The 23,710-nt window shown below is 41.5% G+C and overlaps 1 protein-coding gene across 2 annotated transcripts in view; it reads left to right on the top strand.

The window, feature by feature from the left end:
- The first annotated feature begins 520 nt into the window (after positions 1-520).
- The window catches only part of Stam2 (signal transducing adaptor molecule 2), a 47,820-nt gene continuing 24,630 nt past the window's right edge, over positions 521-23,710 (top strand). The window contains exons 1-4 of one of the 2 annotated variants that reach the window (XM_005068964.4): positions 523-882; positions 21,595-21,679; positions 22,471-22,546; positions 22,654-22,752. In XM_005068964.4, the coding sequence (XP_005069021.1) occupies positions 843-882; positions 21,595-21,679; positions 22,471-22,546; positions 22,654-22,752 (300 nt within the window). In that variant the 5' untranslated portion in view covers positions 523-842. Of the gene's footprint in view, positions 883-21,594; positions 21,680-22,470; positions 22,547-22,653; positions 22,753-23,710 lie in introns of both variants that reach the window. The other variant, XM_013112643.3, reaches the window with a different exon arrangement.

Raw genomic sequence — 23,710 nt, 5'->3', positions numbered from 1 at the left:
CCCCGCCCCGTGGATACTAGGACCGAACTTTGCCAGCAAGGGCTCTTAATTGATGAGCTATCTCTCCATTTCCTCCACTCATCTTTGTGAAAACAAAGTTTGGACCACGAAATACAAAGATGTTTTCAAACTGGAGAGATGAGAAGTGAAGGTTAAGAGTGTCTCCGCGCTCTCTTTCCCGAGTGACAACCGAAGGATCCAACCAACGTCAGCAACCCAGAAATCAATCCGTAGACTCTCAACGCCTCCCATAGGCCAGCGGTTCTGTTTCCATAGCAACCTGGACGCGAAGCACGCGCGGGGTCCCAGTGGCCAAGACCTGACCTGGTACTCAGAAAGTACTCGGGTGAGAAGGGGACCCTGTGTCATAGCCTGGGGCGAAGGGAACCACATCCCGGGGCCGCGCACTCCGCCTGGCCTCCGGAACGCAGCAAGCTCGGCGGCTACCGGAGTCTCCAGCTGCCGGAGTCTCCAGCTGCGACAACTTCCGGCCTCGAAGTTTTCCCCCGCCCCCGAGGCTCGCCCGGGTCCTCGCCGCGGCAAGGTGACCGTGGCTGCCGCCTGGCCTGAGCAGGCGTCGGGCCAGGGGGCTGCCACGTCCTTAGGACGGCGGTGAGAGCCCTGCAGGTTGCTAGTGCTCGGCCATGCGTCGTGCGGCCCCGCCGGCGGGGCTGGAGCAGAGGACGGCCAGGCGCAGGGCGCACAGGCGCGCGCGGGGCAGGCGCGGAGGCGGAAGTGAGGGCACGGCCTGGCCAGCCGTCTAGGAAGCCGCCGCTGGTCGCCCAGCGGGAGCATTCGGAGCCCCGCCGAACCGTCGCGATTGGGCTTCGGATGCCGGCGCGATGCCTCTGTTCACAGCCAACCCGTTCGAGCAAGACGTGGGTGAGTACGGTGACCTGCACCCTCCGCGCCGGGGAAAGTGGGCGGCGGCCCTGGTGCCCGGGAAGCCAGGCGGAGAAGCGAAGGGGCGGCGCCGCTCTCGACTGCGGGGGGCAGCCTCGGAGCGTCTCTGGCCGGCCCACCTCCTACCTGTCAGAGATTGGGGTAACCATCAGGGCTGTTCCCGTCACCCAGGGCAGGAATGGGGGAAAGGCACGATCGCTGGAGGCTTAAGTTGATGATACAAACTTCCTGCTTTCTCCAGAGCTGGTTAACACCCTCCTCTTGGAAGAAGGTGCGGTGGTGGCCATCCTGCTGCCTAGGGCAGTCCCGAACCAGGGACCTAGACTTACCAGGCTTAGCTCTCATCGCTTCCATATAAACACATTCAAGCTCCGGTGGTTGCTGTTTCAATGTTTACTGACTGTTCTGAAGGTGCCGCGAGAGCCAGTCTCAGCGAATGAAAAGAGCCTCTAAATAGCGCAGAACAACCGATGTTTGTTGGAGTCAGACGTTATTCTGGTAATATAGGTCTTTCAGAATGAGAAAAAAAATAGATGGAGTAGGCATAATATTAACAGTAAAAGCAAACTGGCTGGCAACATTCTTTAAGCAATAGTTAACAGATTCCTAGCGACGTTTCAGGATTTAATGATTTTTTTTTTTTTTTTTTGGTTTTTCGAGACAGGGTTTCTCTGTGGCTTTGGAGGCTGTCCTGGAACTAGCTCTTGTAGACCAGGCTGGCCTCGAACTCACAGAGATCCGCCTGCCTCTGCCTCCCGAGTGCTGGGATTAAAGGCGTGCGCCACTAACGCCCGGCAGTTTTAGTGATTTTTGAGTCAAACAAAATGCTACATATTTTAGCAGTGAGCCACCAGTTCAGTTAAAATTCCTTAGTCAAGAGAAATCTAGAAAGTGACTCATTTTGTTCTGTAACTCTCAAAAGTCATGTTCAAGTGTATGAGAGACTAATTATATAGGAAGCATGTTGAGGCTTAGTCGCTGTTTTGGGATAATTGTTCTTTCATTATATTACCTATGTGAGGCATTGCACTTTTTAATTTTTACTGAATTAATTTAGCTTTGACAGATTAGAGTCTGTATATAATCCAAGCTGGCTTCACATTCCCAAAACCTCTCTCTTAGCATCTAGAATTCTGGGATTCCAAATGTGGGCCACCACCAGGCTTGAGACCTGGATGTCTTACTGTTACTGTAAAAGCTTTCATTTTGCTGTAATGAAATGAATCAGAAAAGGCAAAATAGAGGAGGCTATTTTATTGTTTCTTTTGCTATTTACGTGCGTGGGTGTTTTGTCTGTGTGTTAAGTTTGTCACTTGTGTGCTGTGTGTGAGAAGTTCAGAAGACCATGTTGGATCACCCGGCACTGGTGTTACAGAGGCGGGTGAGCCACCATATGGGTGCTGGGAAGAGCAGGGAGTGCCCTTATCTGAGCCGTCTCTCCAGCCCAAGACAGAGTATTTAAAATATAAAACCTGAGAACTCTTTCTTCAAGGAAATGGCCCATAGAAGCCTTCTTATTGCAAACATTTGTGGTAGCAGTAGTCTGAGTTGCTCTGCCCAGTTTATTTTTCTAAACTTTTCCCTCAGTGGTTTCTGAAATCCTTGCGTCACAGCTTAGTGTAGCTTTCTTAGGCTCTGATCTTCGGACAGAAACAAAGCAAACAAGCAAACAACCTGTGTAGACATTTCATGGGCTATGTCAACCAGAACTTGAAATGTTTCTTCGTTAGTTCTCACATGACTAAATTCAGTTCCCAAAATGCCAAGTTAAGGGTGAAAGAGTGAGTTTGATGGAGGCCCACCTGGACAAATGGATGCAGCTAGAAGACAAAGGGAATGGAATTCTAAGGAGCTCAAACTGGTCTGAGACTTAACATCAGAGGAAAATTACATGTTCTGGTTTTCAGACCTTAAGGACTCTTAATGTAAAAATGTTAAATAATACAAAGGAAGTCATAATCTGACGTGAGCATTACAGCAAAGTTCTTTTACAGTGCCTTCTCATTTTGTCTTTTCTTTTTTTTTTTCCTTTGAGACAGGGTTTCTCTGTGTAGCTGTCCTGGAACTCACTCTGTAGACCAGGCTGCCTCTTCCTCCCTAGTGCTGGAATTAAAGGCGTGTACCACCACTGCTCATCTTTTTTTTTCAGCATTGTTTTTATTCCCGCCCCCCCTTGCCTGTGTTCCCTCTTTATTCACCAAAAATTCATGATTACTGTGTATTAGGCATTGTGTTAAGTTCTACAGGGACAAAAATTTAAAAATATACCGAGTTCATGTTCACAAGACACTCAAGTGTAGGGAAGGATATGCTCAAGTAGATAGTTGCACTATGGTGTGATTAATGCAGTGTGATAATCATGAGGAGAACATAAGATGGTATGTATCCTTCCTTTTGCCTAAAAGTTGTCTACGAAGGCAACACAACAACAGTGTCAGGCAGGCGGTTTCCCGGGGTAAAGTTCCCTCCTTCATCTTCCTGACAGCATTTCTTCAGTAGGAAGCATGCACCTCTTACACTGTGTACAATAGGACACAAACTGGACAGTGTCCAAGAAGAAAGTAAACGCGGAGGACTCGGTGGGAAGATGCAGTGGCAGTACCATCCACAATGGGCTGCGCTCTCCTTCATCAATCACTACTTAAGAAAATGCCCAGCTGTGCAGTGGCGGCGCATGCCTTTCATCCCAGCACTCGGGAGGCAGAGGCAGGCGTATCTCTGTGAGTTTGAGGATGGGCTGGACCGACAGCCTCCAAAACAATACAGAGAAACCCTGTCTTGTAAAAAACAAAAAAAAACAAACAAACAAAAAAAAGATATCGGCAAGCGGATCTCTTCCCTTTTGCAGCAATCACTGGAGAGGTAGCTGCCAAAGTGAAGTTCAATCCCTTTGTGACTTCTCAGGGAAGCAAGAACTGCAAAAGGCATTTCAGCTCACCTTCTCACATTTGGAGGAAGGTCATGTTTCTCCGCTTGCTGAAGAACTGAGACGGGTGTAATGGTTGACTTACGCACAGTGAAGGAATGGTGAAGTTCAGGTTGTTTGAGGATAGTACAAAGGTCAACAGATTGGTGGAGTGGTCCAGGTATGCAGGAAGAAATATTCCGTCTCTAGTGAATGGGTGCAGGTTGTTATAATTTTTGTAATTAAAAAAATTGATTACAGACAAACATGGCTTTTTTATTTTTTGTAATGTAATTTTTTCCTATGCCTTATTTTGCTTGCATGGTTCCAGAAATGCTAGTACTTTCAGATAGTTTGAAGGTTTAATTAATATCTTTGATGTTTTCTTTAAAATGTGAACTATTTTGAGCTTAATGAATAAAACGCAGCATGAACTCCCATCCTTGCCAGCCAACCGTCAGCTCCTAATACCATGACATGTTTGATCTTTTTAAAGAAGAGAGAACATTCAAGATGCCTTTGAATGTATTCTTAGAAGCTGTCATTTCCCCTCTTCTCCCTTCAGAGTTAAATACTCTCCAAAAAGAAAGCTCTATTTTTAAATTAGTTGTAAATGTGTATCACACAGAAATTCACTATATTCATTTTTTTTGTGTGTGTGTGTTTTTGAAGCAGGGCTTTTTTGTGTACACTTTATTTTTTAATTTTTTATTTGTATAGATTTTTTGAGACAGGGTTTCACTATGTAGCTCTGGCTGTCCTGGAGCTCACTATGCAGATTAGGGTAGCTTTTAACTCATGGGGATCCACCTGCCTCTGTCTCTTGAGTACTGGGATCAAAGGCATGAGCCACCACTGCACGGCCTAGAAGTATACACTCTTAACCTCTGAGCATATTTCCAGCCCAAGTAACAAAGATTTTGAATATAGTTTGGCTTACAACTCCTTTCCTAAAATTATCACAAGTACTAACTAACATTGTCAAACTCTTTTGCTAAAACAAGCATTGTTATAGAAACCAGAGACATTTGGTATTGCCTATACATTCTTTGTTCTTAGCCTTTCTTTAATGTATTTTTTTTTTTGCATGTATGTGTACTACTTGTGTGCCTGGTGCCTGTGAAGACCAGAAGAGAGCATTAGATCACCTGAAACTGGAGTTTTGAATTGTAGCGGACCACCATGTGATGCTGGGAACTGAACATGGTTCCTCTGCAAGAATAACACATGCTTTTAAACACTGGGCAATCTCTCCCGCTCCCATATTTTGTTGTTTGGAGATAGGATCTTGTTGTGGGTCCCAGGCTAGCCTGGAGCTTGAGAGTAACCTTGAATTTGCAACCTTTCTGTCTCTTGCTCCTTCCCAAATTCTGGGATTACAAATGTGCAATACTACACCCTATTCATCCTTTTTGTTTTAAGACTGAGTTTCACATTGGATACTGGCATCTTCGGCTCTTCCAGGCATTGTAGATATTACTCATGTTGTTAACTGCCCTTAAAATTTCATAATGGTTTGTAACTGCCAGTGTTTAAAGGATAAGCACTTGTTCCCTATACCATCCCGTGGAAACAGTTCTTTAGTGTAGAGACCTTTCAGCTAGCATTATTAGTTTCAGGAGGCCTTCATTTGATTTGCAGTTAAGGGATGTTGGAAATAGAGTATCTACTAATGCAGTTCTAGTTGGGACTGACAGTTGTTGCAACTCAGAGGTTGTTTACTGGTTGTGACATTTAAGAAGGCGTGGGCTTGGGTTATGACTTGGTAGATACTGCTGGCTTAGCAAAGTCATGTGGTAAGTTTGATGCACAGCACTGCCAAACAAAATAAAAAGGCTTGAAGGAAGCTGTGCTGATAAAGGTTTTTTAAAGTTCTGTTGTGCTGACTCCTTAATTCAGTGTCAATTTTTGGCATATGTCTCACTGTGTTTTAGCCTAGGCTAGCTTTGAATTCCAGGGTCAAGTGATCTTTCTTTCTTAACTCTCTGAGTGCTGGGACTACATGTCAATGCCAAAATGCCCAGCATTCTGGGGAGGGGGAAACAGCAGCAGAATGTATTTTGACGCAGAGGCTTACCATGTTGCTTAGAGTGACCTCAGACTCACTATCTTCTTGCTTAAGCCTCCCGAGTAGCTAAGATCATAGGCATGTGCCACTGTACCTGCATGTTTAATATAATTTCATTTATTTTGAGACTGGTCCTGCAGTGTAGCCTAGGCTGACTTCAGACTGAATTCTCCTGCCTTTCCCTCCTGGCTTCCGGGGCTATAGATGGGTGCCGCTCCAGCTTCCAGTATAATGTTTAAATGAGTTAGTGAATTTATGTGTGACACATACTGTAGTACCAGTACTCAGGAAGTTAAGGCAGGAAGACTGTTTAACCAGGAGTTCAGGGCTAGCTCAGGCCACAGCACAGCAAGATGATGTGTCCCCTCCAAAAAGTATATTGCATAGGAGGCTATAGGAACAGTGAGTTGTCTCAGCTGGTAAAGGTGTTTGCCACCAAGACCGATGCCCTTAGCTGTGTCCCTGGAACTCACATGGTGAAAGGAGAGAGCTAAGTCCCTCAAATTGTCCTCTGACAACCACAAGCCTACGGTGGCACATGCCTGCCCCAACCCCCAAGAAGTATAAATAAATGTGAACATTTTAAGTGAGGCTGTATGACAGAGTTTAAGAACTGTTATCATTGCCGTTGTTTCCTTCAAGCTTGTGTTTCCTTCCGCTCGTACCCTCTCCCAGAACCCCAGTTATGAAAACCGTGTGCTCTCTTGGTCAGTCAGCCGTATGAAGTGCTCACTAGTTTTTATTTGCACATATAGTTTGTAGCCACCCAGAAGCTTACTTGATTCATGTTAAAAGAATTAAAAGAAGCTTCTTATGTGGAGAAACTTCTTTTGAAAACCTTCACATAGCTGGGTGGTGGTGACACACTTGGGATGCAGAGGCAGGTGGATATCTGAGTTCGAGGCCAGCCTAGTCTACAAATCAAGTTCCCGGTCAGTCAGGGCTGTGTAATGAAAATGTGTCTAAAAAAAAAAGAAAAAAGAAAACGAAATGGTGGTGACACGATAAATGAAAGGAAGCAGCAGCAGAGCAAGCAAGACCTCTGAGGAGGGAGGAGTGTGTTTTACACCGGCAAAATGAGCACATCTGTGCCTGAGCACAAGCGCAGAAGCCACAAGTCGATCAGGTCCTCCTCAGTCATTCTCCACGGGGTTCCGAGGCAGAGTTTCTTAGCGAAGGGGGAGCTTCCTGTCTCTACCTCCCCAGCACCCAGCCTTATTATGTGGGTGCTAGCTCTCTGAGTTTCGGGGTGTGTGTGTGTGTGTGTGTGGTACTTCACCCACTAATCCATCTCCTGCCCAGTGTCAAGAATACTGTATTTCGATGGAATAAGTGGAGTTAGTCATGGTATTTTGTTCAACTCTGTATTTGTAGAATTTGCCCTATCCTGCACTGCATTTTTAGGATGTTTATTTGTAGAAAAATTGAAAACCAACTTGGAAAGAACTTACTAGGCAATTTTGAAGAAAAATTGCATGTATGCAGAAGTCAGTTTAGTGTTAGTGGTTTGGAGTCAGGTGTGACGGTGCACTGGGTGGCAGAAGTGGGTAGGTCTTCTGCATAGCAAGTACCTGGACAGCCAGGCTTACATAGTTCCCTATCTCGAACAGATCCTGGAGCCTTACACTTGTAGTACATATGCTAGGCCACACCACCAGACAGCTGCATAACCCATGCTGGTAGCTCCTCTGTGTCTCATTTTCTCCGTCTACAAAGTGGAGATGCTTTTGGCTGAGGAACGAATAATTTAACATAAAATGCTGAGAAACCATTACTGAATTGTTATCATTTGCTGTTCAGTACTCATCTATAAGTACCATTTCATGTTTGAATGTATACACAGTGCAGTTTTATTTTTAATTTAGTTTTTTAAAAAAAGGTATGTTTTAATTGTATGTATATGTGAGTGCATACAAGCATGTATATTCTAGGTGAATGTATGCTTGCAGAGGCAGAAGAACCGTCTAATTCCCAGGAATCGTAGTGTTCCATTGTGGGTCAACTGAAATGGGTTCTGGGAAGCCATAGGTCCTCTGGAAGAGCAGTAACTGCTCTTAAGCACTGTATTTAACTATATAAGAATATATATTTTCCACCCCGTAAATTTAACTATATAAGAATTGTGTGGGATGGGGGATGCAACTCAAGTTGGTAGAGTGATTTTTTTTTTTCTGGCACACACAAAGTCCTAGGTTTGATCCTCAATATTGCATAGATTAAACATGATGTCACCTGCCTGTCAACTCAGCACGTGTGGAGGTAAAAGCAGAGAAGTTCAGGGCCACCCTCAGCTATCTTATAAGAAAAGAGGAAAGAAGCCGGGCGGTGGTGGCGCACGCCTTTAATCACAGCACTCGGGAGGCAGAGGCAGGCAGATCGAGGCTGGGCTGGACCGAAAGCCTCGAAAACAATACAGCGAAACCCTGTCTCGTAAAAACCAAAAAAAAAAAAAAAAAAAAAAAAAGAAAAGAGGAAAGAGTTATGCAGTCTGCATACTCATAACCCAAATAGTTATAATAGCACAGGCACATACCATTTATTTGTAAATCACAAAGATACATTTTTTTCTTATATTTCGATTAATTATAGTGAACTGTTTCTAAAGAAAGGACACATTTCTAGTGGAAGGCATCAGCTGCAGCCTTCTCAATTGCTTCTCAGTTTCTAATTTGTTTCTAATTTATTTGCATTTTCTTTTTTCTTAAAAATTTTAAGATAAAAATACTGATTTTATTTTATGAAAACATAAAAAACCTCATGTTTTCCCTCCAACATTGCAGTGTACCCTTGATTTTACAATCTTCAATGTAACAGCATTGGAAGGTGAGACCTTGGGGAAGTGTTTCTCTCATTGGGGTTCTATTACCTGAAAGAATTTATATATATATATGTGTGTATACACACACACACACACACACACACACACACACACACACACACATATAAATATATAAAGCCTTGGGGCTGGAGAGCTGGTTTGGCCATTAAGAGAACTTACTGCTTTTCCTGAGGACCTAGCTTCAGTTTCCAGCATCGTCTTGGCAGCTCACAGCTGGTCTCTTCCAGTTCCAGAGGATCCATTGCCTTCTTCTGGCCTCTCTGAACACCAGTTGTGCAGGTGGTTGCACATACATAAATGGAGGCAAAATACTCATACATATAAAAATACATCTTAAGGATAATTTTGAAAGCCTTCTGGGCTGGCAGTATTGCTCAGTGGGTAAAGGAGCTTGCTTTGCAAGCTTATTAATCTGAGTTTGATCCTTGGAACTAATATAAAGGTGGATAGAGAAAATCAGTTCCTCAGAGTTGACCTCTGGCCTCCATGTATGTACTGTGGTTCAGGCACCTACATATATGCATGTACACACATAATAAAAAAAGTAAGTCTGTAAAGGCTCGTGACTTGTGGGCCTGCCAGCCTGGAGTATGCAGCAGAGCAGCAGGAACAAGAGAGACCTGCTCAGTGAAGCTTCCACTCTGAGGTCAGCACGTCTTTAAAGTACACAGGCTGATTTAATTCAGCAGGGTTTTCTAGTCTCCAGTGTCCTCTGCAGCTGTTGTTCCTTCCTCATTAGCATTTAGAAAATTTAAAGTTAATAAAGCATTGTGCAATCTATCTCTGGGAGTCTTTATTACCATTTTCTGTTTATTAAGCATATCTTTTAGAGTTTGATTAGATCTTTCTGTAACTGCTTGCGTTGTAGGATTGTGTGGTATACCTGTAATATGTTTTATAGTAAGCAAAAAACTTTCATTTTACTAGAGACATATGCTGGAGCATTGTCAGTCTTAATTTGTACAGATACTCCCATGATGGCCATAACTTCTAGCAAATAGGTGATTATAGAATCAGTCTTTTCAGAATTTAAAGCAGTTGCCCATTGAAATCCTGAATTTGTATCTGTGGTGTACATATTTTAATTTTCTAAACTCTGTGAAATGAAACATGTCCATTTGCCAAATTTTATTGTTTTTGAGTACCCTTTGGGTTACTTTGTACAGGTAGTGGAATTTGATTGTACAAAGAACACGTAGGACATTTCCTTATAATTTCCTTGGCTTGTTGCCAAGTGATGGAAAAACCCTTTTTTCAAACCTTTGCTATTGACATGGTGTTTTATTATGAAATTTGAGGCTTCTAGCACATTTTCAGCAATAGTTGATCAATTTCATCATTACCTTGTGCTAGATGGCCTGGTAGGCCTGGTAGGGATCTGATACGTGTCATATATAGGGGATGGTATCTACTTCTGATTATTTCTTATAATTAAATAAATAACAAAGTTAATTCTGAATCATCTGGAATAAGTTCAGCAGTTTCAATATGTAAAATAACTCTTTGTGCATATTGAGAGTAACTATATTAAGAGGTTCTGGAAAATCTAATAATACCATGAGAATAGCATATAATTCTGATTTTTGGACAGAATCATAAGGGCTTTTGTTGTGTGCAGCCTTCCCCGCCATCCGCCTGGGCCCTGCCACAGTTGCAGTCTCCCAAATAAACATACAGGAAGCTATATTAATTATGAAGCTGTTGGCCGTTTGCTTGGTTCTTACTGGCTATCTCTGACTAAAGTATTTACCCCATAATTGTTAATCTAAGTATTTCTCTTACCGGAGAAAGGGTCCGGCTGGACCTGTTACTTCTATGGCGGCTACAGGATGTCTCCCTGTGTTTCTCCTTCCCAGAATCCTCTTCAACTCCTAGTCCCACCTATCTTGTTTCCCTATTGGCCAACAGTGCTTTATTCAACAACCAATAAGAGACAGATTTCAGAATGGCATCTCCCATCAAGCTTTGAGCCACTTTATTCAAATTTACTGATTCATAACCTGCCTTTCCTGGTATCAGTATAGAATGTTGGAACTCTAGAAGTTGGTGTTCCCCATATAATGTGAGGAAGAATCCAATTAGTTCTCTTTATAAACTGAATTCTCTTCCTTTTGGGATATTTACTGTTAATCTTTCTCCAAAAATTACTGCAAGCACTTGGCCAATGTTCATTTTATGCCCATAAAGAGGACATTTCAGCATTAGTAAAAGGTACTACAATTTCTGCTGGTTCCATTCCTAATTGATAAAGCCTCAATTTTCGTTTTAGAATCAGCTCAGAAGCCTTTTCTATATAGGTCTTTAATTTTTTACTCTATTTGTGTTGTAATATCCTCTATAAGATATTATCTTCTCTCTGCATTAAAATTCCTGTAGGGGAATGCATAGAAGGTAAAATAACCAGAACCCAGTCAAGCTCTGGATCCAAATGATCCATATGTGCATCCTGTAATTTCTTTTCTGCCAGAGCCAATTCTCTCTCAGCCTCAGCTGATAATTCTCTTGGACTATTTAAATCCTCGTCACCTTGTAAAGTTTAAAATAAATTACTTAGTTCTTAAGTTGTCAGTCCAGTTGTGGGCCATAGCCAGTTCATGTCTCCCAGCAATTTTTGAAAGTCATTAAGAGTCTGCAATTGCTCTCTCCTGATTTGTACCTTTTGGGGTTGAATTTTTTTGTAAACCTATTTTATATGCTAGATGATTAACAGAATCTCCACTTTGTAATTTTTTAGGAGCAATTGGTAATCCCAAACAAAGCAAGATTTTCTTCAAACATTTTCTCTGAAGTATCTACATTTGAATCAGCTAGTAAGATAGAGAAATTTAATTAGACAAAAAAGAGGAAAAGCTGTGGAATAATCCTCTTGCATTGTAAAGATTTGTCACTCGAATTGATTTAATGAAACACTGATTGGCCTGTAGCTAGGCAGGAAGTTTAGGTGGGGTTTCCCAACCAAGGATGATGGGAAGGAGAAGGGTAGAGTCAGGAGTCGCCAGCCAGAAGCAGAGGGAGTAGGAGATGAATGTGCCATGCTAATAAACGTACCGCCACATGGTAGAATGTAAGTAAGGAATATAGGGTAATTAAAATATAAGAGCTAGTTAGTAATAAGACTAAGCTATTGGCCAAGAATTTATAATTAATACAAGTCTCTGTGTGGTAATTTGGGAAGCAGCTGGTGGGTATTTGGGAACAGGCAATCAGGACAGGAAATGTCTGATTACATGTCTGATTACAAGCCTGGGACTCACAACCATCTGATCAGTGCTTGCCTCTTCAAGAGTGCTAGGATTAAAGATGTGTACTACCGTACCTATTTTTGATATGTAGTATTTGATAAGTATTTTGAAAATCCCTGGTGTGGGTTTTGTTGCCAATGGAATTTACCAAATCCAGCTGAATTAATTAGACCAGGTTTAATAAACAGAGCAAAGCAACTCTTGGGTGATCTTGGGTGAAAGGCAGGAGAGAAATCACATGGCAGGTGTTTCAGGGGATGATTCCAAGCAGGTAGCCTCTTGGGAGAGGGGTCTGGAATGCTCAGAATCAATGGCACAGACTCCAGGAGCCAGGTGAAAAGCAAAAGCTGACTCCTTTATTGAGGGCATGGGCAGGACTCTTATACCTCCTCCTGGGACCCAGGGGCAGTGCCAATCTGGAATGTTGTGTTGTCCCTCTCATTGGCCCTGGTCATCATGACGTCAGTGGTCTCCAAGCCTCACGGTAGACTTCTGGTTGGCTCAGGGAGATTACTAATGTGTATGTTTTACTGGCCCTGAGCTGGCTGTTAGCTTCCTCCTACATATCCACCCTTTTTGCATTATTTTCATGAAGGGAGCTCAATGGGAGTCAGGAGCTATTGCCCGAGATTTGTTGACCCCGCTTCAGGAACTCAGCAATTGGACTATGCCTGTCTTAGGTTGTTTTGCCAAACAAGACCTTACTCATCATTGACTATCAGCCCTCAAAGGGTGTTTGACCTGAAGAGTATTCCCAGATGGGAAGAGGGCCACAACAGACAGAGGCCTCTGGTTTCTCTGTGAGCCATGCTTGTATGGCCTCTAGTGGAGGATTGTGAGAGGGTTGCCTAAGAACTATTAATACCTGTAGAACAGCCTTGTTGGTTACCATCTGATGTGCTGTAGGGGACACTTGAGAAGGATGAATATTAATAGTATTATGCTATCCATTACTGAATATGTGATGATCCAGAAGGGATTGAGGAGTCTCTTAAAAGTTTTTGTAAATCTTAGTGATGAAACTTGTCTCAAACATCATAGGAGGTACCTGCATCATATTGAGGTGCTATTTTTATATTGGGCAAGTTGTGTCCTGGCCTAGGAGATGTGGGATATTTGGTGAGGGGCTAGGCAAATCAACCTGAACTGAGGGTCGCACACCAGCAAAGCCATGTCACAGACAAGTTCTACTTCTTCTGTGAGCAAATCCACCCAGTTTGTAAACATGGATAGCCCAGTATATAAAAAAGGCATACAATCACCCATCGGAGAGGGCTGTGAAAGAGCAGGTTCCTCAACTCATTGGTGTTCCTCGGTGGCTGGCGGCACGTCTTGGGTAGGGACCCATATGGGTGTTGTTGAGCTCTGTGGGAAAACACAAGTGTATCCTCTCTCCCAAGTCAACATCAGGCTGGGCAGTTGCCATTGGAGGGTGATAGGGTCCCTCCAGCTTATTTGGGATAGGTATGCCTAGTGTTTATAAGCAGGGCTTCAGCCAGATTTGTCAAAGGTAAGAACATTCAAGTGAAATAAGACCTTGGTCAGGGTCAAATGGGAATCTCGTTTGTCTTCAAGCAAAGCAGATTTAGCCAGGATATTCATTAGTGTTCTGTGGGTTCTCTCCACAATGACCTGGCCTTGGGGATTGTAGGGGATGCCAAAGGTATGGCTTATCATCCAGGAATCGAGGAACTCATTGAGTTGTTGGGAAGCATAAGCTGGGCCATTATCAGTCTTCATGGCCATGGCACCCCCATGACCAGCATGGCCGATTTGAGGGCCTTAATAACATGGGAGGCCTTTCCTCCTGAGAGGGCCACCACATATATGAAGGAGGAGCAGGTATCTACCATGACATGAGCATGAACATAGCAGAGACGACCAAACTGGGGTGGGGGGGGGGTTATGAGTGATATCTGTCTGCCAGATTGCATTGGTCAGGATTCCTCAGGGGTTCATGCCTCCCTTAAAGAGTGGACCCAGGGGCACCAGAGGAGCACAGGCAGGGCAGGGTACAACTAAGTGTTTACATTGAGAAATGGCAAGTTCTGGGAGGAGCTTGTGTAGACTTTTGGGGGACAGATGGAATTATTGATGAATCACTCACTTATTCAAGGAGGTTAAGGTCTACCATCATAATCATGGTGTCAGTGTGTTCATTGCCTCTGGCCAGGATGCCTGGGAGTTCAGTGTGTGATCAGATGTGAGAAATATACCAGGGGTGGGCTCTCTGGGCAAACGTGTCTTGTATGGACAACATGGTTACATATAAAGGATTTGTTCCTTCTTTGACTTGGGAAAAGGGCAGAATATGAAAGGTCTGGACTGCGTACTGGCTGTCAGAGAAAATATTGACAGGCTCAGACTGACATTCCATGAGGACCTTTAGGAAGGCTAGCAATTCTCCCAATTGTACAGAGTTGGGGTTGGGTCACATGTTTCACTCCCAGACACTGAATTAAGATCCGAAACCCATTTTTTGGTGAAATCTGAGAATGCCAGGGTAGCTTCAGGAATAGGAGAAGATGAAGGGGCACTGTGGAGGCCTGACTTCCAAGGGGGGTAGGGACAGTGAAGCAAGTCTGGTATCTTGGGGGCAGGTGGTTATCCAGTGTCCCAGGGAAGCCCATGGTCACTTCTTAGGAGCTGATAGAGTCTGCCCATAGGGGCTGAGAATGTCATAGGGAAAAGAAGAGGATAATTTTGTCTGGCTCCCGACCATAAGTCCTTTGGGCCAGCACCCATGCCTTAAGGGTGAGACGGAAGGTATTTAAGACCCGGACCCCAGACCTGCCACGTCTTTTTCTTTCCTTCTATCTTCAAGAGTCACCCGGGAGTGCTCTGCTTTGCTTTGCTCTGTTAATTAACCCTGGTCTTATTAATTCAGCTGGATTTGGCTTACTGTATCGGTGGAGGAACCAAACTAGGGATTTTCCAAAATACTTATCAGTATTTTAATTATAATAGAATTTTATATTGCTTTCTGTAACTGTCTTATCTATGTATATCCTTGTCTTACGGATGTGATTAGAGGCTGTAAGACATTTTGCATTGTGGCTGATGGTTTAGCTTGGTTGGTAAAATACTTGAGTAACATGCACAGAGCTCTAGGTTCAATCCCCAGCACTGCACAGACTGGGTGTGGTGGTACACAGGTGTAATTCTACCACCTAGGAAATGGAGACAGGAGGATTGAAGTTGAAAGTCATCCTTGGTTATACAGCAGTTTTGAGACCAACCTAGGCTATTTGAGACCCTGTCCGTTTTGTGTGTGTGTGCATTAAGAGAACTAACTGTATATACTGTAGATTGTTTCCAATTTTAATAGTTTGTATTTACTTAATAAAAGATTTAAGCTATAAATTAATATACAGGCAGTCCTTACCATCTGGTCTAATATATTTGTATCTAATTGTAATGATTTAGCTCAGCAATACCAGTACCCTAACATTAAGCCTTGTGCTACTCTGGGCATAGAATTTAGGAGAACTTGCCAGGATTTTAAACTGCAGAACTATTAGCTAATAGTATATAAGGTGTACCTCGAATTCTAATTGATTTTAATAATAAAAACCCCGAAGTCAGATATAGGGGTAAATGCTGAAAGATCAGAGGAGCAGAGCAGCCAGCCACTAGTTCTTACCTCTACTGGATGGGTCCTCAGAGCAAAGGGACATATTGTCCCTACAAATCCTCAGACTGAATGCTCTGACCTCCTGTCTCCTCCCACCTTATATTCCTCTCTGGTGATGGGATTAAAGGCATGTGATCCCAAGTACTGGCATTAAAGGTGTGAGCTCTGTTTCTCTTTTAGACTGATTCAGTCTTGTGTAACCTAGTTTGGCCTTGAACTCAGAGATTCATCTGCCTCTGTCTCCCAAATGCTGAGATTAAAGGTGTGTGCTACCACTGCTTGGCCTCTGTGGCTAACTAGTGTGGCTAGCTCTGCACTCTTGATCTTCAGGCAAGCTTTATTTGTACAGCACAAACAAAATATCACCATAATAAGGTTTGTTTGTTTTATTTTGCTTAAGTAGCTCTAGTTTGTCTGAATTCACCATGTAGACCAGGCTGTCCTTGAACTCACATGCATCTTTCTGCCTCTGCCTGTAGTGTTTTAAATTATGTCAGTTTGCCCCATTTGTAAGCTTAAAATCCAGCACAGTTGAAGTTTTGATTACTTGATTGCTTTAAAAAATATTATAACTCCCATCCCTATTTTTTAACCCTACGTTTATATTCTTTAATCTACTTTTTAAGTCTGAGGATTTTGTTGTTTGTTTGTTTGTTTTTGTAGTGTTGGCAGTTGAAGGTAGGGCCTCACATGTGCAATGCAAGTGCTCTACTACTGAGTCCTAGCTCTTACTGAGTTTTTCAGTTGATATACTTTACATTTTAGTTAAACAATTCCACTTTTATAGTTTCTGGCTTCTGCCAGACACTTGGTACCCACTGTTTTACTATGACTATTGTTGCTTCGGTCCTTAGAAATGTGTATACTAACTGCTTGTTTGAGTTATGCTGACATCTTTTACTGACTTTGTGTATCTGTAGAGTAATCATAATGGATCTGCTACCTTTTAATATTATGCTGGACATTGTGTTTATTCTTTGTTCTGTCAGGTAGTTATATTAATGGATCATCTTTAAGGTCTTGTTAGCTTGTTCATAGTTTTAATTTTGAAATTTAAATTCTGGAGAACTTTTTAAACTATTTTATTTTTTATTACTTATTTTTATTACATATACAGTGTTCTTTCTGCATATTTGCCTGCTGGCCAGAAGAGGGCACCAGATCTCATTACAGATGGTTGTGAGCCACCATGTGGTTGCTGGGAATTGAACTCAGGACCTCTGGATGAACAGTCAATGCTCTTAACCTCTGAGCCATCTCTCCAGCCCTTAATTCTGGAGAACTTTTAAGATGAGACCTTTTGGAGCTTCTGCTTGGTTCACTTTGTTAATCTGTGTAGGCTGCCAAAAAAAAAAAAATGCCACAAGTATAAGTCTGGGTGACTAATGTAGCAGAAATTATTTTCTCTGTTCTGGGGACTACAAGTCCAAGATCAACATGGCAATAGTGTTGGTGTCTGGTGAGAGCTATCCTTGGGTTACAGACAGCAGTTTTCTAGTTCTGCAGTGACTTTTCTAAAAGGACACTAACCTTGTAGCAGCAGGGCTCCATCCTTGTGACTTCATTTAACTAACTTCCTTCGTGGCCCCATCTCCAAATTCTGCCATACTGGATTTAGGGCTTCAATATAACCAATTATGAGACTGAGACAAACATTCAATTTTAAAGACAGGACAGCTCCCAGCACTGTGTAAGGTTTACTAGATCTCTTCTGAATTTCATGGAGCTTCACCCTTCTGAGGACCCGGACTAGCCTTGGCCTAGCATGTGCATGCAAAAAGTTGAGGCCAACATGAGGCTTGCTCCACATTTCTCTTCCTTCAAAATCCTCAGAACTGCCCAGCCTATTACTCATTTCCCACAATGGTTGTTTCATACATTCTATAGCTGTTTTTGGTAGAATAGCAAATTGATACCAGATCTGTTGTTCTTCTTGGAAGCAGAAGACCAGTCATGAGTTCTTATTTGCAAACAGTAGGAGGAGCTTGAACAATTTCTTGGCGAAGCTCTTGTTTTATGCAATTCATTTTCTATTACTGATACAGCCTGTTGTATTAAAAGTTTTATGGGTAGACTTGGATGCTTTTCCAAGCTGTGCTGGGAACATAATGGACTATGTGGAGGAGATTTGTTTCTTGTAGGTATTGAAGGAGTGATTCTTGGGATATTGTTAGACTCTTACTGCACTCTTTCACAATGTATTTGTGGTTCTTTGTATAGAGTAATCAGAACCTGGCGATGAAGTGTTATGACTTACACCCACCAAACTCTGGTAGTTTAGCATTTAGTCCCCAGGCGGGCTCTTTGAGCTCTCTCCCCTCTATGCATTTGACATGGGATAATGTAAGATACAGCTCTAGTACTGGGCAGAGTGGCATGCTGTAAAAGAAAGGCTTCTTAATTATAATATTTAAAAATTTTCCAGGAGTTTAAAATATTCCTCAGTACATAATTTAACTGTTACTTAGCTCACATGAAAAATGAAGTCCATTTTGGCAGGCCATTATAAAGTCTTCACTTTTATACATTTTTTAAAAAAGAATAATTGTGAGTCCTATATTTATATAGAGTAAACTAGGCTTGATGAATATTCAGATAAGAATACTTCTGTTTTCTATGGGATTCAAATCAAGCAAACAGTATTTTCTTTCTGCATTTTTGTATTATTGGTAGGCTTTTGGGAGTATCCAAATAAGCTCTGTACCTGTTTGTAGCATGTGGCCAAAACTGAAAAAGTAATCATGAAAAGTTGTGTTCTAGAAGAACTAGTTAGATGGTCCAAGATTAGACCTGATTGATTGAATGATTAATTGATTGATTGAGCAGTGTATGTATGTTTTATGCATGGGGTAGTCAACAAAGTTGGTAATGATAGTGCTAACTTCTCAGATAGGTGAGAAAGGGCACATTCCTTTGTTGTTTTTCAATACAGGGTTTCTCTGTGTAGTCCTGGCTGAGAACAGGCTGGCCTTGAACTCAGACATCCTCCCGCCTCTGCTTCCCAAATGCTGGTATTAAAGGTGTGCACTGCCATAACTGGCCCTGAGGAAGGTCAGATTTTTTTTGAGGGGGGGTAGTGGTTCAAGATAGGGTTTCTCTGTGTAGCTTTGGAGCCTGTCTCTGGAACTCTCTGTGTAGACCAGGCTGGTCTCAAACTCAGAGAGATCTACCTGCTTCTGTCTCCCGAGCACTGGGATTAAAGGCATGTACCACCACCACTCAGCAAAAGGACAGATTTTTAAATGTTGGAGCTGTTTAATAAATCTTGAGAAAATATTTTTCTATTCCTGGCTTATACTATATACTAAATGAGGATCAGATATACATGTGACAAATATACATATAACTCTTCAGATTTACATGTAAGAAATAATATACATACGAAAGAGAATATGGGTGAATATTTAATTTTCAAGTAATTCAAACTTTATGGCATATTATAAAAAGGAAGAGTTGTTGGTTCTGTAATGGCAAGTAAAACTGTCACACTCAGAGGAAGGATAGACACAAAGCCACTGTAATATGTGTGTGATTTAGTCTTCAGACTCTGAGGATAAGACTTCATGGATGAGAAGTCCTTTGCAGCCCTCTGAGCCTGGCCTTCTCCACTTTATCTCCTACATGTGTTCACAGACATAGCCATTCTTGAGTAAGCAAGCAGACCTGGAGCCACAGATACCCCAGTACTCTGCCTGTTGCCTTTTGTTGCCACGTGACACAGATACTGAGGCTCCATCTTGAGTGCTCTGCATGTTTGCTCAACAGTAAAACTTAGAGTAATCTAAGATTTCACTAGGGCCACGCTGGGCATTATCTTTAAAGCTCTTTGAGTTTATGTTCTCATCTACAGCTGTGTGGCACATTGCCATTGTACTAGCATCATAGGATGTAGAAGAGCATCCAGCATAGCCTTCATTCATACAGAGTGGTACCTACTGCAGGATTTGGGTACTGTTTGGTGTCCTAGAAATAACCATAGTGAACAAAAAATCCTCCACAATAGAGGGAGGTGAAGAAATGGGAAGTAGAAGAAATAGACAATAAGATTTATTCTCTGAAGCAGCTGTAGAATGGCCTATATATGAAGGCCTACCTATCTTTTTGAGATAGGATTTCACTATGTATCCCAAGCTGACCATGATCCTCCTATCTCAGCCTCCAGAGTGCTGGAATTATACACATGCGCTACCATACCTTGAAAAATGTAATCCTCTTCGTTTTAATACTTGGCTTATGTGGGAATGAATATGAGCAGTATCCAATACATATCAAAAACACTGAGTACTTAATGGATTATAAGCCACAGTTTGCTGATTTGTTTGTGTATGTACAGGGTTTCTCTAGGTACCTCAAGTTGGAACTCACTTTGTCGCTCAAGATAATCTGGGCCCAAATGCTGGAATTACAGGCACGAGTCATCATGCCTGGCTTACTAGCTATTTCTCACTACCATTTATAGGGATTCTGTCTGCTTCACTCCCTTCTCTTCCCCCTTTCCCTCCCCTCTCTCTTGTGAACATACACACACACACACACAATGGTAAATTATATGTAACCATTAAAGTAATGGTGTAAGACAGGGTCCCAGAACAGGGTCCTCAAGAAGACAGTACAGATTTCTTTTGGGAAAATGATATGCTTTAAAATTAGTGATGAAACTTCATAAGCATATAATTATACTAATATTGATTATTAAATGCATGAACTGTATTAGAATGTAAATTACATTTCCATAAAGATACTTTAAAAACTATATGCAAATATTCTAAGTCCTTTCATTGCTAGCTTCTTTTTGACTCATCATTTTAGGTCCAAACAAAGCATGATGTCAAGAGACCTGTCATTCTGTACCTTCAGTTTATATACATTGTTTGCATAGTCTCCATGGTATAAGTTTCCTATATTTTGTCTTTTACCCATTAGTTTCCCTCTTAGCTATTGAAAATAATATTTAATTGAACAATTTAATGTATCAAGATGGTTCAGTGAGTAAAGGCTTGCATCCAAGCGTGACAACCCGAGTTCAATCCTTGGAATCCACATGGTGGGAGATAATGACTCCCACCCCCACAAATGAGCAATGGCATATGTGCTTACACACACACATGAGTTCACGCCCACACACACGCATGCACTCTGATAAATAAATATAAAATAAAAGGAAAGGTGATGCATATTTCCTTGCATGAGGATACATTTAAAAATCTGTATTCCAGCTGGGCAGTGGTGGCACACACCTTTAATCCCAGCACTCGGGAGGCAGAGGCAGGCAGAGATCTCTGTAAGTTGGTGACTAGCCTAGTCTACAGATCGAGTTCCAGGACAGCCAGAGCTGTTACACAGAGAAACCCTGTCTTGAAAAACAAAAATAAAAAACAGTTGTATTCCGAATTAGGATTGATGGGCATTCAGATAATTCATTTTAGAAGACATTTACTGCTTTTAGAACATTTAGTTAGTTTTAGTTCATGTTGTTATAGGATACAATTTAAAACTGAAGTTAAGTTGGCCATGGTAGCTCATGTCTATAATCGCAGTTCTTGGCAGGGTGAGGCGCCCTAAAAAAATTTTTTTTTACTTAAAATTTTTTTTTTTGCTTAGGTTTATTTTATTTTATGTGCATGAGTGTTTTGCTTGCATATACGTCTGTGTATCATGTGCATCCAGGGACTGGTGTTACAGATGGTTGTGAACCACCATGTGGGTGCCAGGGATTGAACCCAGATCCTATGCAAGAGCATTAAGTGCTCTTAACTACCAACTCATCTCTCCAGAACAGCAGTGCAAGTCCTTATGTGGATTCCAGGCCAGCCTGGGTTACAGAGTGAGAGACTTTGCCTTAAAAACAAACCTTAAAAATACATAAAAATAAAACTGAAGTTAGTAGACGTGTACTCTTTGCTGAAATTCATCTATAGTTGTCTGTTTTTGACTGAGGAAAAGGCAGATCTGAATTTTTTTAAAGATATGTTCTAATTTTTATAATGTTAATATATCTTACAGAAAAAGCCACAAATGAGTACAATACCACAGAAGACTGGAGTCTGATTATGGACATCTGTGACAGGGTTGGAAGCACTCCCAATGGGTAAGATGCTCTTGGGTAAGGAGCTTGGTTAGCTTGTGACTTCACAAAGTAAATTTGAAAGGATGTTGACATGCTAATTTTAATGGAAGCATTTATTTAAATTTGCTTTGTAATGACTTACTTAACTAGCTGTTTGGTTCCAGGAGATAGAAGGAAAGAGATCAGTGGGCTAGGGTTTGTGTTAACTTTGTCCTGAGAAACCTGATCTATATTTACATAGATAACTAAAGGCTTTCACAGCAGAGATGCATGCTAACCATGAAAACATTGGCTATTGGGGGAATTCCCTATGAGGTAGACTTCTGTGAGAGCCCTTCTAAATACAATATAGAACATAAAGAAAAGATCGAGCTTGTAAAAAGAATGCTTTTTTACAGGATACAGCTGTTGAGCTGCTCTGGTTTTTCTCTAGCCAAGGGTGATTGTGCAATGTGTTTAGCATTCTGCTTTCCTAGCACATTCACGGGTGTCAGTGAGCCTTTTAAGACTCTGCATCATACTAGCTCTTTTCAGGATGAGAATATGCTGCTGGAAAGCGCTATCTGGAGAAACAGCATCTGTATGGTGTAGTTCTCTAAGTTGACTAGCTTTGTGGTGAAGTGATTTTTCTCTTATTGGAATACTCAGTCTTATGTGTGAACCACAGTGTGCAAAATCTTATAGTCTTACTTAACAAAGATGTTTGTAGAATTTTATTTTTAAAACTGTTAGTAAACACCTGGTATTTTTAACATTAAATTGAAACTCTGAAAAAATTCTTAACTTTCTCCATTTTTCTTTTTCTTTTTTAGAGCAAAAGATTGCCTAAAAGCCATAATGAAACGGGTAAACCATAAGGTCCCTCATGTTGCTCTGCAGGCATTAACTGTGAGTAAATGTCGTATCAGTTGACCCTGTTTAAAAGTGCATTCACTTCAGTTACTTAAGTCAGAACATTGTGATGTTTATATATTCATTTTTATTTTAATTGATAGCTTCTTGGGGCTTGTGTGGCAAACTGTGGAAAGATATTTCATTTAGAAGTATGTTCCCGTGATTTTGCAACGGAAGTACGTGCTGTGATAAAAAATAAGGTAAATTTTAAACCAAAAAGAAGTTTAAATAATTGCACAATAAATGTACTGTGCATTATTTTAATTATGTGTAATAAAGTTGCATTACTGATGAAACCACTTATAAATAAGTTAAAACTTCTTGTCCTTGATTTTTGATAGTTACAGCACCTAGGCTGCTTTCATATATATATATATATATATATATATATATATATATATATATATATATATATATACACACACACATACTTGTATGTCCCTACACACACACACACACTCTCTCTCTCTCTCTCACACTATTAGTAAGAGCTCATGCTGACTGAGGCCTGGTCATTGCTTTGACCATTTTGTGTAGACCACCTTGTTTTTTGTTTTTTTAACCAGTCTTGAAACTTGGCTTTGTCAAGGTCACACAGCTAGAAAGTGGTGTAGTTGATCTGGGTCTATGACTCTTGACTCTGAATTTTACCACTACTCAGTATTGATTTCCACTAGAGTTGGTGCAGAAAGGGTCCTTCATATGGGAGCAGAGAGGATGCCTCTTCTGCTCTCTTTGAAACGCAAACTCTAAAGCACCATTCCCATGCTGCTATGCATCTTGATGTAAAAAATCTAAATCTCATAGTTAGAATATTAAGAAAACAGAGCAAATAGCCTTTGGTATAAAAGATTTCTAGTTATTTGAGTATAAGTATTCTGAAAGGGTGATTTTTTTTCCTATGAAGCAACTCTGAAAATGTGACTAAGCGTCTGTCAGTTACTCACCTAGTCTAGAACTTACTGCACCTGTTGGTGTTTTTACATTTAGAGAAAAGTTCAGTGGTTCTTTGTTTTACATTGTTTCCATTTATTTTGCGAGTGTACACGTGCTCACCTGCTCATGCCACACTGTATTTTATGGAGGTTTGAGAACGGCTGTGGGGAGTGGCTTCTCCACTTTGACAGTGTGGTTCATGGGCTCAAAGTCAGGGTGTCA

This window comes from Mesocricetus auratus, unplaced genomic scaffold, assembly GCF_017639785.1.
Source record: "Mesocricetus auratus isolate SY011 unplaced genomic scaffold, BCM_Maur_2.0 Super-Scaffold_100004, whole genome shotgun sequence".
Lineage (NCBI taxonomy): Eukaryota > Metazoa > Chordata > Mammalia > Rodentia > Cricetidae > Mesocricetus > Mesocricetus auratus.
The sequence above is the reverse complement of the archived record's forward strand: the minus strand, read 5'-3'. Positions and strand labels throughout refer to the sequence as shown.